At 42.2% G+C, this 13,629-nt stretch overlaps 2 protein-coding genes across 3 annotated transcripts in view; one reads left to right on the top strand and one right to left on the bottom strand.

The window, feature by feature from the left end:
- Positions 1-1,072: 1,072 nt before the first annotated feature.
- Positions 1,073-7,777, top strand: kcna7 (potassium voltage-gated channel, shaker-related subfamily, member 7). Of its 2 annotated transcripts, none has more exons than XM_056401922.1 (4): positions 1,073-1,636; positions 1,947-1,982; positions 2,395-3,148; positions 6,553-7,777. In XM_056401922.1, the coding sequence occupies exons 3-4, from the start codon at positions 2,459-2,461 to the stop codon at positions 7,489-7,491; spliced, it is 1,629 nt and encodes a 542-aa protein (XP_056257897.1). In that variant the 5' UTR covers positions 1,073-1,636; positions 1,947-1,982; positions 2,395-2,458; the 3' UTR covers positions 7,492-7,777. The 2 variants fall into 2 exon arrangements, with proteins under 2 accessions (XP_056257897.1, XP_056257896.1); XM_056401921.1 differs by having other exon boundaries at positions 2,362-3,148.
- Positions 5,056-13,629, bottom strand: part of slc1a9 (solute carrier family 1 member 9) — a 32,259-nt gene continuing 23,685 nt past the window's right edge. Inside the window, exon 9 of the mRNA XM_056401920.1 lies at positions 5,056-5,349. Coding sequence (XP_056257895.1) covers positions 5,268-5,349 — 82 coding nt within the window. The 3' untranslated portion in view covers positions 5,056-5,267. The remainder of the gene's footprint in view (positions 5,350-13,629) is intronic.

The following is a 13,629-nucleotide window of genomic DNA, read 5'->3' as shown; positions in this document are numbered from 1 at the left end:
AAAGGCGGAGTAGATTTTCATACTGGAAGATATGTTTTGCACTCCGGAGTGGACAGAAAGTTAAAGAAATGGTTGTACCCAACACCTCCCTCAATTTGACGTTGGAAAGGTGTTGGGACAGGGAGCAGATCTGACAGATTATATAAACACTTAAATCTTTAACTAGTACTGTATATATTTTTTTAAGTTTATCACGCTTTTATGTAAAATCCTCACCTGTAAAGTAGCCAGCAAATGAAGTTGCCAGTTAAATTTAATAGAGTAGAAGTATAAAGTAGCAGGAAATGGAAAGGCAGCAATGTAACTGTACGTATCAGTTACATGGCTGATGTACATCTGACATACAGGCAGTAAAACCACGACACCTGCAATTTTACAAATGCAAAAAAAATTTAAATAAAATGCTGGCATAAAACATGTAACTAAAATAAAAAGCTTGAAACTAAAATGTGTTTCTACAACTAGACACTGATGTGGCCAGACTAAACTTTTTTCTGTGGAATCAAACAATTGCTTCCAAAAATTATTCTAATTCATGTCAAATTCTTTATTGTCAATAAAAGCAGCTGACTATATAAATGCGTTTCATTCGTGAGTCTAAAAAGTCAGAAATACAAATTTACTTGAGTATTTGAAGGCAACACTTCAAGTGTCAGAACACTGTGTTATGGGAGTTGTGGTTTTAGTGCACACTGACACAGTGCCACACACACAGTGTAGACTTCATGATGTGTCTAAAATAACCAGACTCATCCAGATTTATATTTCATATAAAATGAAGTCTGGTCTGGCAGGTCAAGTTTCTGGACAGATTTATTTGCTCTGTTCTAAATCTGTGTTCAATTCTGCACAAACCACAGTCAAATTTATATTCTAACATTAAAATAGATGATGACAGCAAAGCTCTGAAAGCAGGCAGCGGTGACACAGAGACAGAAACCAGGATGAAGTACTCATCATATGTTTGTGGTCTCACCATAGGATGTAAATCATGATCACTGTTTTTCCTTTTTTTTTTTTTGCCTCTGCTATGTGAGTATGCAAGTTCATGTGAACACATGCGTGCAAACATGTACAGTATGTTTAAGGAAGAGTGAGGGGTGAAGAGGCTGACATTTTCGGGCAGGAAGGGTTGCTGGGGGCAGAAGAGGCAGTGGTGCTCTTGGAGGAGGAGAGGGTTGAAGATTGAATTTCGGCCTGACAGCATTCCCGGGAGCGTGAGAAAGAGCACAAGGGAGCAAGTGAAGACAGTGAGTGACCTACAAACAAGCTTAACCATCTTAACTTCACCCCTGGCTGTAGATTAACACTGTAGCAGCTCCTGAAGGAGCCACACTGCTCCCCCTGCCTCCTCCCCTCCCTTCCCAAACGTGACACATGAAGGTGGGACAACATTGAGGAGGACGAAAGAGTGGGAGGAGGGGTTGTCTGAACATCATGATGAGGGGATTAATACACAAACTGTCTCAGAAAGAGGGAAGGGTCAGCCCTTAAGGCACCCCAAGGTGGAGGTGCAGTAGGAGAGCCATGGTCACTCAATGGTGTGATTAAATGGAATCAGCAGGAAGACGGGTGAGAGGCGGAGACCAGTCTGAGTTTGGTTTCCACTGGGAGCACTGGACATGGTGATAAACAGGTGATGAGCATGAAGCTGACTGCATTGCATGGAAGGTCTGAACATTGTACATTTACAGTAAAATGCTGCAAAATATGTTGGAAAAAAGCTTGAAATTGCATAAATTTGCAGAGTTTTATGAAAAATCTACAAAAATGTGCAAACATTTGGGGAAATTTCACACTAATTCTCCTTTTTTTTAAATTCCTTTGTCAGTATTTTCATTATTTTTATTCTAGCACACTTCTACTAATTTTGATCATTGCACAATTCATGTTCATTCATATATAATGCATGTAACAAGTTAAGAAAATGTCTTTCTATTGTGCAGAGACGCACTGCGCTGAACTCAGTGAAAAGAGAAGAGGTGAGTTTTTGATTTTCACGTACAGTTTATAATGTGCACCTCGCTCAGACTACCACAGTCTAATCCAACAGCCGTGCAATAAATACTCCATGAAGGTTATAAAGTTCAGTGAGTTGAAACTGTTTTAGAGAGGTGTTGATTCAACTGTGTGATCATTGTGAGGGTTTTTCTGCTATTTTGCCTATTTTCATTAATAGAAAGGGACAAAATAATAGATACACAATACAGGTGGTCGACAGCTCTCTAAAACAGTTTCAACTAAAAATAAACAACCTAAACTTCATAACCTTCCTATTATACTGCATTAGTTCTCTTGAGGTGTACCTTGGGCATTTATCATATCTAGTCCAGTGATGTTTCCCTTGTTGTGTTTTTTCAGAATGACAGGTTAAACCTGATTTATTTTCTTCAGAGCAAAGTGGCAAGAAAAGAAAGACAAGATACTCAAGGAAGAAAAAACAAAGACAAGAATAAAGATGGACAATCAAGACAAGGGAGGAGGGAGGGAAGGAGAGAAGACGGAAAAACTGATAGTTGGGGAGGTTGGTGATGAAGACAAGCAGACCAAAGACAAACACAACAAGCTGGAGAAGGAGAGCAACGAGAAGGAGCCGAGCAAAGAGGCCCGGAAGGAGAACCGTCGCTGCCAGTGGAGGAGCGGCTGGGCTCTGACTGAACGCCTGGCCATCAATGTGTCAGGAATGCGTTACGAGACCCAGCTCAGCACCCTCGCCCAGTTCCCCGACTCACTGCTGGGCGACCCCCAACGTCGACTTCGCTACTTTGACCCGCTGAGGAACGAACTCTTCCTGGACAGGAGCCGCTACTGCTTCGACGCCATCCTGTACTTCTACCAGTCGGGCGGGAGGCTGCGGAGGCCCGCCAACGTCCCCCTGGACATGTTCCTGGAGGAGATACGCTTCTATGAGCTCGGAGAGGACATCATCGACCGCTTCAAGGAGGACGAAGGCTTCCCCAAGGAGGAGGAGAGGCCCTTACCCACCAACGAGCTGCAGCGGCGCCTCTGGATGCTGTTTGAGTATCCGGAGTCCTCCAGTGGAGCTCGGATCATCGCCATCATCAGTGTCATGGTCATTGTGATCTCCATTCTCATCTTCTGCCTGGAGACTCTGCCCGAGTTCAGGAATGAGAAGGAACAGAGGGAGGTGAGGAGTTCTTACATGGTGCTGACACGTACAAGAGCCACTTGTGAGTGGTAATAGGAAACACAGAGGATTCACAAGGCTGCAGATGGAGGTTATGTCAGAGGGAATTCATGTGATGGAGTCAGACAACCAGATGAGTGAAGAAATAGGGAGGGAGCTGACAGGGTGCAAAGACAACAGAGGTTAACACTGCGAGGAAGTGATGAGGTGAACATAGAGGGAGAACAGGTGCTGACAGGCGTCACCTTGCCAAACATAAACCACTTCTTGCAGCACGGGGTGAAAACGTCTTTATCTCCCCCATCGACGTTGAGGGTGAAACGGCGACTAAAAGCGAGGGCCGAGGAGAAGAAAACTTCAAAGTTCAGAATCAAGAACAAGGAGCGAGAGAGCAAAGGTGGCAGATAGAGAGGAGAATGCGAGGGCGAGATTATTTTGGACATGTCGTTAAATCTGATCCACGCAGATTGACGGGGAAGGAATGAGGGAGATGAGGGGAGCAGTTAAACCGATGGTCGAGACGCAAGAGTAAGGAAAGAAGAGAGGCAGACAGAGCAGGTTGCATGGATGTGTAATGTTAGTGGAGGGATAGGTCGTGGGGACACTATGCCTCGTCAGCCACTGGGGGACAACTGCCAGAGCCAACAAATGCATTAACATGGAGTGGATACTCCAATAGTGCTGAGAAGAGCGAGACAGAGTGGAGGGAGTTAAAGGTAGAGAGGCAAGTGTGAAGGCAAGGAAAGGAGATGAGCTTGTCTCACGTTACCCCCTGGAGATCTAAAGGTCTATATATAGAGGAAGGACAACCCTAAGAGCACATCAACACATAAACGAACGTCTGTATTAATAAACGGTGTGACTCATAGGCTACACACTGAAAACGGCTTGGAAAAGAGGCTTGAAGATCAACTTTTCTGATGACCGCCGCAAAAATGAAATTAGCCTCGCACGCTCTCCGGTAGCCTGGAGACGAGGTGGATTCTGGGGGGTTCGGGCTGGTGAAGCGCAGGTGGCAACGCAGCAGCGGTCACTTGGATTTACGTTCCCCATCACCACCAACACTGCTCCGTTACTCCTATACATAGACAGAGACGCTCACATGATTAGAGCATTTGACGCTTTTGGACACTACACAAACAAATTCAGACCTACGCGCACAGCCGTCCCCACGCAATCACTCACTTAACACGTGGTGGTGGAAATCTAACAAACAAAATGTGTTTTCTTACGTCCTGAAGCATGCACGTACTTGCTTCCATATGAAAAAAAATGCTAACACTTAAGTTTAAGTCCCCTATTTAGCACTTACAATCACAATATAAACATGTAATAAATTTGGTTGTAAGCAGATATTTATAAGCAACTATAACTCCTCCTGTGGGCACCAATGGGGGGAGGCTACTATATAAACAGATAGTGAATAGCAATATAGTAAAACACAGCTGTAATTATGTTTCAGTATGAGCTGTAATTGTTGACAATACTGTACATGAATAAACACTTCCAAATGTCCTGATATCTGTGTTACAAACTATTCATGAAATATTTATGTAGTGGTTTTAAATGCTAAATAGGGGGACTTAAAGTGTTACAAAAAAAAAAAGTATTTATACAACTCTCAGCTGTGTCGTTTAGAAGACTGAAAGAGCAAATTCACCCAAATCTCAAAAATGCTTTTTCCTCACTTACCTCTGGTTTGCCTCTATTTACCTTTTTACCGTTATGATATATTGACCTCTGTGATTTCTGCTGTCATCCCAATATATTGTAATGGTTATTGGAATGATGTTTGTGGCACCCAAATTAATATAAAACATTACAAATCCGAAAACACAGACACAGATTACTCTGGATATCGATAGTTTCCACTGGAACTAATTCATATAGGTATTTTATGTCAGTATCGGAGGTTTGGACAGTAGGGAGATGAGGCGAGAGAGATGGAAAGTGACATGAAACAAAAGCTCTTGACAGTGTCGAACCAGGGAAATTGCAGTTAATGAACAGCACCTTAAAGGACAGATACATATTTTTAAAGTCTGTCTTAAAACAACACTCACATTTAAATATGTATATGATATAAAACAACCTTTCTTTGTCACTCTTGTTATTCCTCCTATCCATTATGGCCGAGAGGAGATCCCCTCCTCAGGTAATTCAAAGGCAAGTGATGGGGGACAAAACCCAGAGTCCGCTTTCTGTGAAAAAAAAGAAGAAGCATTTTAAGCTTTAGCAGAGGATGTATCCTCCATCGCACCTCAGAAAGGCAACACTGTTGGGGAAACAAAAACACTAATACGACTATTACTTTGAAATATACCCTGAAGCTGAATTTAAGAACACATTTTAGGATAACACAAGGACTGGGACTTGCTGTAGGAAAGTATCTCAGTCAGTAAAAACAGTTGAGACAATTACAATGTCCAAAGACTGTTGCCATGTACAAAGTGTTGGCATGTCAGAGTTGTTTTAATATAGACTACAGGCTACTTCAACAGGGCACCGCAGAGCTACCTCAAAACGTCAGCAAAGAAAAATAAAATTGTCTGCACGGCAACAATGCAAAGCAGAATTTCTTGTGATTTGGGACGAGCTGACCCTGGATGTTGCGAGGACACCCTTAACTGAGCTGTGTCTGTCTTAAAATGTATTTTGTAAGATTTGCAGGGAGTTTGTGTTGCATACAAAGAAACAGACATGAGGACGTGAGGCAATTGGACAGAGAGAAACATAAAAACATAAATACACAGAGTCTGGGACAATATGTGCTGCAAGGCTGTAAAACGCTTAGAGTAACTCTATCTAACTTGTTAAAAGACACTAATGCCGAGTAATTTCAAACCTGCACCCACTTCCCAGAAAAAAACAAGCAGGCGGGTAAAACGAAGTGTCAAATGCCTCGGTCATGCCGGTGTCTGGGTGTAACACAACCCAGAGTCACATGAGCGTAATGTTTTTTGTGTGTTTAAATATAGAGAAACTGATTTATCTAAAAGTCTGTAAGGAAAAATAAAGCCGGGGGGGTGGGGGTGAAAATGGAGAGGAGAGAAAAGTTAGCACAGTATCACAGATCTCACTGGCTCGATCAAATCCTGATGACAGATGTAATACCCCAAATGTGCAGAGGACAAACTTTCACAATGATTGCTTCTTCTCACTTATCCTCATTCCGCCTTCAGGTTGCTTCATCCTTGTTTTCCCTTTGTTTACACTCGTCTCCATGGAGCTATTTACTATTGCTGTACCTTTCCACTTTATTCTCATATTTCTCTGTCCAGCTCATGTTTTACAAACAACAGATGGTACAACAGTGTCTGTTGGGCAGAATAGTTCATATGCCTTGATTTTTGCAACTGTAACCACTTTTCCTTCATCCCTTTTTTCTCCTTCATGTGTTCCAGCAATTCACCACCATACCTCACCCCACCATAGCAAACGAAACCATCTTGGTCCCACCTGGCTTCACTCCTTTCCAGGACCCCTTCTTCATTGTAGAGACAATTTGCATCTGCTGGTTCTCGTTTGAACTCATCGTACGCTTCACCTGCGCTCCCAGCAAGACGCACTTCTTCAAAGACGTCATGAACACCATCGACTTCTTCGCCATCATTCCCTATTTTGTCACAATTGGCACAGAGCTGGCTAAGGACAAAGGCGCGCAGCCCTCCGTGTCTCTGGCCCTCATCAGGGTCATCAGGCTGGTGAGGGTCTTCAGGATCTTCAAGCTCTCTCGTCACTCAAAGGGCCTCCAGATCCTGGGCCAGACACTGAAGGCCAGCCTCCGTGAGCTTGCCCTGCTCATCTTCTTCCTCTTCATCGGCGTCATACTCTTTTCTAGTGCCGTCTACTTTGCTGAGGTGGACAGACCTGACACGGCATTCACCAGCATCCCTGAGGCTTTCTGGTGGGCGGTGGTGTCCATGACGACAGTTGGCTACGGTGACATGTACCCAGAGACGGTTGGGGGAAAGCTGGTGGGCTCCATGTGCGCCATCGCCGGCGTGCTCACCATCTCTTTGCCGGTGCCCGTCATTGTGTCCAACTTCAGCTACTTCTATCACCGAGAGATGGAGTGTGAGGAACACACAGAGTACCACCATGTCGCCACATCACTCTGGGAAAAGGACAGAGAGGACGATGATGAGGAGGAAGATGAGGATGGATTGGATGACGGGCCTGACTGCACGGGAGATTACTCGCCCCTGTACGCCCAGAGCAGCAGGGGTATCTGTCCTCCGCTCAATGGGACTCTTCTGGCAGGACTTTGTGCTGGACAGGCGACTGGTGATCAGAGAGGAATAAAGTTCTACCTCAAAGAACCTCTGGTCACTCAGGTCTGACAGAGAGCAGATGGACAGAGACTTGCCAGGCTAAAATTCAAACAGTATCTTGTCAAGAGAAGGAGAGAGCCAAGCTGGATAAGTACTGTTGAAATAGATGTCAGAATGACATGGGAGGAAACATCTACACAAGGACTTGGACTGAAACAAGCCCCTGTTTATGTCTCTCATGTGATCATGCTTTTTACATTTGAGACTTCTGCATGATTATATTTGACACACAGGTATACAGCAAGCATCTGTTTTTCTCAATAAATAAATAAAAGTAACTCTTTGAAAAACCCTGCACATTGTTTGACAAAACGTACTGTTGTTGTAAAGACAGATTCCTTAAAGGACTTTCCGTAGAGCTGCAATAACATATATTCCATTAGCTGCACAGAAAAGTAGATTTAAAGACTTTCTCAAGTAGCAAATCTTCTTCTTAAGGCCCATAAACATGGCTGACACAAGTGACGTACGGTACCTGCTTGCTCATTTCAGGCAATGCAAGAAAAACAAGATTAATATAGATTAATGAACCTGCCAATAATTTCCGAGGAAGTTTCCCAGAAATTACTTCATTATTATTTTTTTAATGTTCAATTGAGCTGCTGTGCACTGACTGAAAACAGTCTGATCAGAGTTCCCTTGGTTGAAGAATGCCAATTTTACCACGGTTTCCATTTGCCTATAATTAGCACCAAACTTTACAGTCCTGTATAAGCAAACCTCGTAGAAAAGTATTAAGAAAGAAATGACAGAGCCATATTTTATTGTATGGCTCTGTCATTTCTTACATCTTACCAAGTTTCAAGGTTTGTAATGTGTCATATGAAGGTGTCAACTTACGCCACTACCTTTGGCTAAATAAAGGAGCGGGTCAAAAATCTGATTTACTGTGAAACAGATGGAATATGTTTCATTCCAGCTGGACACAGGAATATTTGTGGAACCGGGGGATGTCAGAGAAACTGTATCTCTGACAAAAGCTAATCTGCAAAAGTCTCACATGTGAAACTGATGATTGCATGATAGGCACAATTTGGAGCCACGCGGACACCAATACTCAATATACTATACTACGCACAGAATTGTTAATCCTACCCCAATACAGATATAGATAGACCATTTTTATAATCCAGGTAGACAGTGTTTGCTTATGTCTCTGTTTCCGTATCGTGACAATGAAGACTGTGAAGTGCTGCATGCTGGGAATCCCTTCACCCCTGCATATTTATCTGGTTGTGTTATCCAAAGATGTGAACTGTAGTGCCATTATCTGTTCCTTTGCTCTCACAACTGCCAAACAGTTAGTATTACAGGTGTTGATGCCCTGTACTTGTCAGAGTTATGTCAGAAATGCGGTGCTGTAACCTTGCGCTGACGACGACACCAAAGAGATCACTCATCGGCTGGTGGTGGTGCAGACAGAGTTCATGCAGTTGATCCAGAGCCAATTTTTATGCTACACAGTTACACAGTGTAATGGATACAACTTGGGGACATGTACGGAGAAAGCTGATCTCAGGTCAGTATAGCTGTAGGGCCTCCAAGTGACATTTCTGTCGCGTTGGTGAAGCCGAAACTGTCTTCTGATGGTCTGGGGATCAACTAATCACCACTGTAAACTAAAGCTACTGACAGTAGCTGTGGTGTGAGCAAGCACCACAGCTTTGTCCTCCATTAACTGTCTTTGTTACGCTACACAATGTGCTGTAGTGTAATTTCATTCCGACCCTCATACCTATACTCATGAGTTTTGGGTAGAGACAGAAAGAATAAGATCACAAGTACAAACAGCTGAAATGAGTTTCCTCTGTGCAGTGGCTGGACTCCCACTTAGAGACAGAGTAAGGAGGTCAGACATATGGAGGAAGCATGGAGAAGAGTCGTTGTTTTATGCACTGGAAAGAGCCAGTTAAGGTGGTTCAGGCATCTGAACCTGATCTCCTGGGTGCCATCAGAGGTTTTCCAGGCACGCCCAACTAGTAGGATCCCCCAGTGTAGACCCAGAACACGCTGGAGAGACTATATATCTCATCTGGCCTGGGAACGCCTTGGAATCTTTAAAACTTCCCATAATGCAGCCCTTCAGCTGAGCCCGGTACTGAAACAGGCAATATTATCTCTGGCCTCCCAGAGAGGCCTCCTTAAAAGATCCACAATACGAGAGTGAACAGCACGAACATCTGCAGCAACAAAGATTACAGCAGGACGAGTCTGTTTGGAAAATATTAGGCAATTCCCGGCTTATTGTGTGACATAATGGTGGATCTAGTCTTTTAATCACAATTTGTATATAACATTTTTCTATATATGCCCCTGTTGTAGGAGGAAATGCACTAAAATGAAGCTTGAAGTGGAAAACGTCTGCTGTGGCTAGTAAGATGTTATTCTGCTGTCACCAACCGTCTGTATAGTCAACCAGCACCATCGGTTATTTGTATATAACAGTGTCTTCTCTACATGGCGACAGGCTAAAACTATCCAAACTCTTCCCAGCTTTCGCTCTAACTAGCTTAGTTTGAATACGTTTCAAACTGGCTACAACATAGTGTCATGGATAAGGGCTGGGATACAAACAAGACGTTTCAGGCACTTCAGGAGCAGCGTTTTCTGTGGGAGAGAATAGATTCCTTTTCCTTTAGTTTTAAAGGGTTCACACAGTTGACAGTATATATGCAGTCAGATACATTTTACATATAGGTTTTAACTATATCGGTTTCCATACGGTGGCTTCAGAAAGTATGCAGACCACTTTCCTTGTTTCACGCTTTATTTTGTAAATGGATAAAATTGCCAATTTTGCCCCTCAGTCTACACTCAAACGGGTTATTGGGTTACAGTTTTTCAGATATTTTTTGCAAATTCATTAAAGACCTGATATTTTACTTACCCTTACCCTTAATTATTTACCCTTAATTCAGCACTAGCCCTTTTGGCAGCAATTACAGCTTTGAGTGTTTGTGGGCAAGCCTCTACAAGCTTTGCACACCTGGATATGGGAAGTTTGTCCTGTTCTTCCTGGACGATCCTCTCAAGCTGGATGGGAGGCATCTGTGAACTGCCATCTTTAGGTCTCTCCATAGATATTGTATGGGCTTTTTGTCCCAAAGCTACTCCATCATCGTCTTGTCTGCTTGTTCCTGGTCATTGTTGTGCTGAAAGGCAAACTGTTAAACCCAGTCTCAGTCTTGCGTGCCCTCTGGAGCAGGTTTTCTTCAAGGACCTCTGTTCATTTGGCTGAATTAACCTTTCCCTCAATTCTGACCATGTTTCCCTGTTGCTGAGTCACCACCATCAAAACGGCTTCTATGTTAGCCGCTTTAAAAGCCCGATTGATGGAGGGCTGCTGAGATGATCGTCCTTACGGCAGCTTGAGGACTTTTAAAGCTTTGGTCACCACCTTGACCAAGGCCCTTCTTGCCCTGTTACTCAGTTTGGCTGGACGACCAACTCTAACAATAGTCCTGGTGGTTTCAAATTCCTTCCATGACATAATTACTGAGGCCACTGTGCTCCTGGGAACACTCAAAGATTTAGAAATGGCTAAATAACTGTGAAAAGAGGACACCCACTCATTGATCTATAAACTATGCATGGGTTTATATTTTACAGTATGGTGTCTGCACCTGCAGTCAAGAAAGACAAAGGGCCTTTTTTACATCTTCACAGATTAAGGCAGAAGACTGCTTGGTAAACAAGGTATGTCAACCCTAACAACATTTGATAGTATATTGGTCATTTGATGCCAAAAAGAATGAACATCTGGACACTCAAAAAAACCTGTGGATATACAGTGTGGGCCGATAGACTTTACCCGACTTGTTCAACACAGGCAGCCCTTTCCCACGATACGGCTAAATGCAGTTTCCAGCAGAACAGAAGATGATGATGGAAGCAGTATATTTAACCATATTTTGTCAGTTATATCCAGTTGTCAGTGGATATGGATGGATCGACATAATGGTACTACTAATAATAATAACAACAATACATTTTATTTATAGTGCTTTTCAAGATATCAAAGATGCTATACACAGCAAGAGGAGAAGTGGATTATGTTGCAGGAGTGGTATGAAGGGTTTTTTTTTCAAAGGGACTTCTTTTTTGTGAATACCAGTCACAACTGGAATCTATTGTACTTGTACAAGATGACTGCACCCATTATGAATGAAATATTTTGCAAACCTGAAGGACGTGAATGTTTAATTCTCAAAAAAGTTTCTGTTTTTGAGGTTTACTCTAATAAAGTAATAGTGGAATATATGATCATTTTATGAATTGTTTTGACTGTGTGGATGTGGTGTGACTTGCGTATATTCTTAGGATGTACAGTAGAGATATATAAATATAAATATATATATGTATGTCTCATGTTATTTAATAAAGATCATATTTTATCAATCATGCCATGGATTTCTGAATCCCTTCCACATGACTGTGCAGTGGCTCTGGGAGAATGTAAGGCATGTATGCAGTATTATTAGTAGGTGAAGCACACTGGATACTTTACGTCGGTGCACCTTTTAGTTTTATGGTCATTCACTGATATGAATGAATACGGATGGTGAAATGATCTGTGCATCTATTCCAGTCTGCCATATGTGATGAGTGATCCTGCCTCTAGATGTCAGACTGTGTTTTGTGAAACAGCACTGCTGCACAACCCTGGACATTTGTCTCACTCCTTGTGCCAGTGGATTTAATTTACTGGAGTATGACATAAAAGACTCCAGAGTATCCAAATACTGCATCTCCTCATCTTGAAATGATCATGTTCATTTGTTCCATATGATCCAGATGACTTGCATTATGATATTTTCATTCCGTGCTCTCCAAAAAAGAGACATGTTCAAGTTTCTGAGGCGGGGAAAAATTCAGATATTAATCATGGATTTCTGAATGGATTAATTGTACATTACCACATGAATTAACTGGGTTAATTATACCAAGCTGGTAGCAGATAAAACTTTGAGATCCCTACCTTTATCACATGTGAAATATCATATTAAGTCATTAAACTGGTTTAGAATTTACTACTGATTCACTGATTTATACATGAATAATATGATTTAGAGCTGAAACAATTAGTCGACTAATTGATTAGTTAATCAAGAGAAAATTAATTGGAATCTATTCTGATAATTAATCATTTATATACTTTTTTTTCCAAGCAGAAATGTCAAATTATTTTGATGATAGGAGCTGGAACCATCAAATATTTGACTCAAATATTTGATGGTTCCAGCTCCTATCATCGTTTCAAATTCAATATCTTAAGGTTATGGACATTTTTTTTTACTATTTTCAGATATTTCAAAAAAAAGATTAATCAATTATTCAATACAATAATTGTCAGACTATTAAATGAAGAAAATTCTGCAGCTCTACATCATCACTATATTATTAGATTTATATTTCATTTGTTTCAGTTTGAGCTGTTTACTGTGACCATTTGTCTTTATCTGTGAATTATTTAGTTTTGAGGTCCAGTAAATGAATCTCCACTGAGTTTAGTTACATTTCAGGGAACATAATATCAAACAACTGAATTGTTGAATAACATTGTTCCCACATGTTCAACAGTAATAAAAACTAAAGACTCAAGAATATGTTTGAGTTGAGCTGAAGTAAAGAAAACTGACAGGGTTTTAGAGCAAATTAAGCTCCTAATACAATCCCCCCACCCCTTACACACACACACACACACACACACGCACACACACAAACACACACACAGGACCTCGAGTCCTCTCAATGACTGCAGTGATTAAATTCCTGACCCCCTGTCGCCTCAGATGGTGTGATATCCCCATGTCATGTGTTGCAGGGACAGCTCTCTCTCATGCTACAGGACAGATTACAGCCTCATTCCACAGACTGCCGTCGGCTACAGCGTCCAATCAATCAACTTAAATTTCCCATCGTTTCAGACAAACTTCACGACAGTGTCAGATTTCTGCCGAGCAGTGACCTGCTGCATTTTACCTTTTCCCTCCACCTCATTCTGCTCTCCTCTCTGACGTGCAGTGACCCAAAGCTAACGTCAGTCCTGCTTGCAATTACCCACAGTGCCCTTATGCTGTCTGGGAAGAATGAAAAGGATTGACGTCTTTCTGGCCATCTGCCGCCCTCCGATTCCTCTCCCATCAC

This window comes from Seriola aureovittata, chromosome 17 (genome assembly GCF_021018895.1).
Source record: "Seriola aureovittata isolate HTS-2021-v1 ecotype China chromosome 17, ASM2101889v1, whole genome shotgun sequence".
Lineage (NCBI taxonomy): Eukaryota > Metazoa > Chordata > Actinopteri > Carangiformes > Carangidae > Seriola > Seriola aureovittata.
This window is presented reverse-complemented; position numbering and strand designations above follow the sequence as displayed.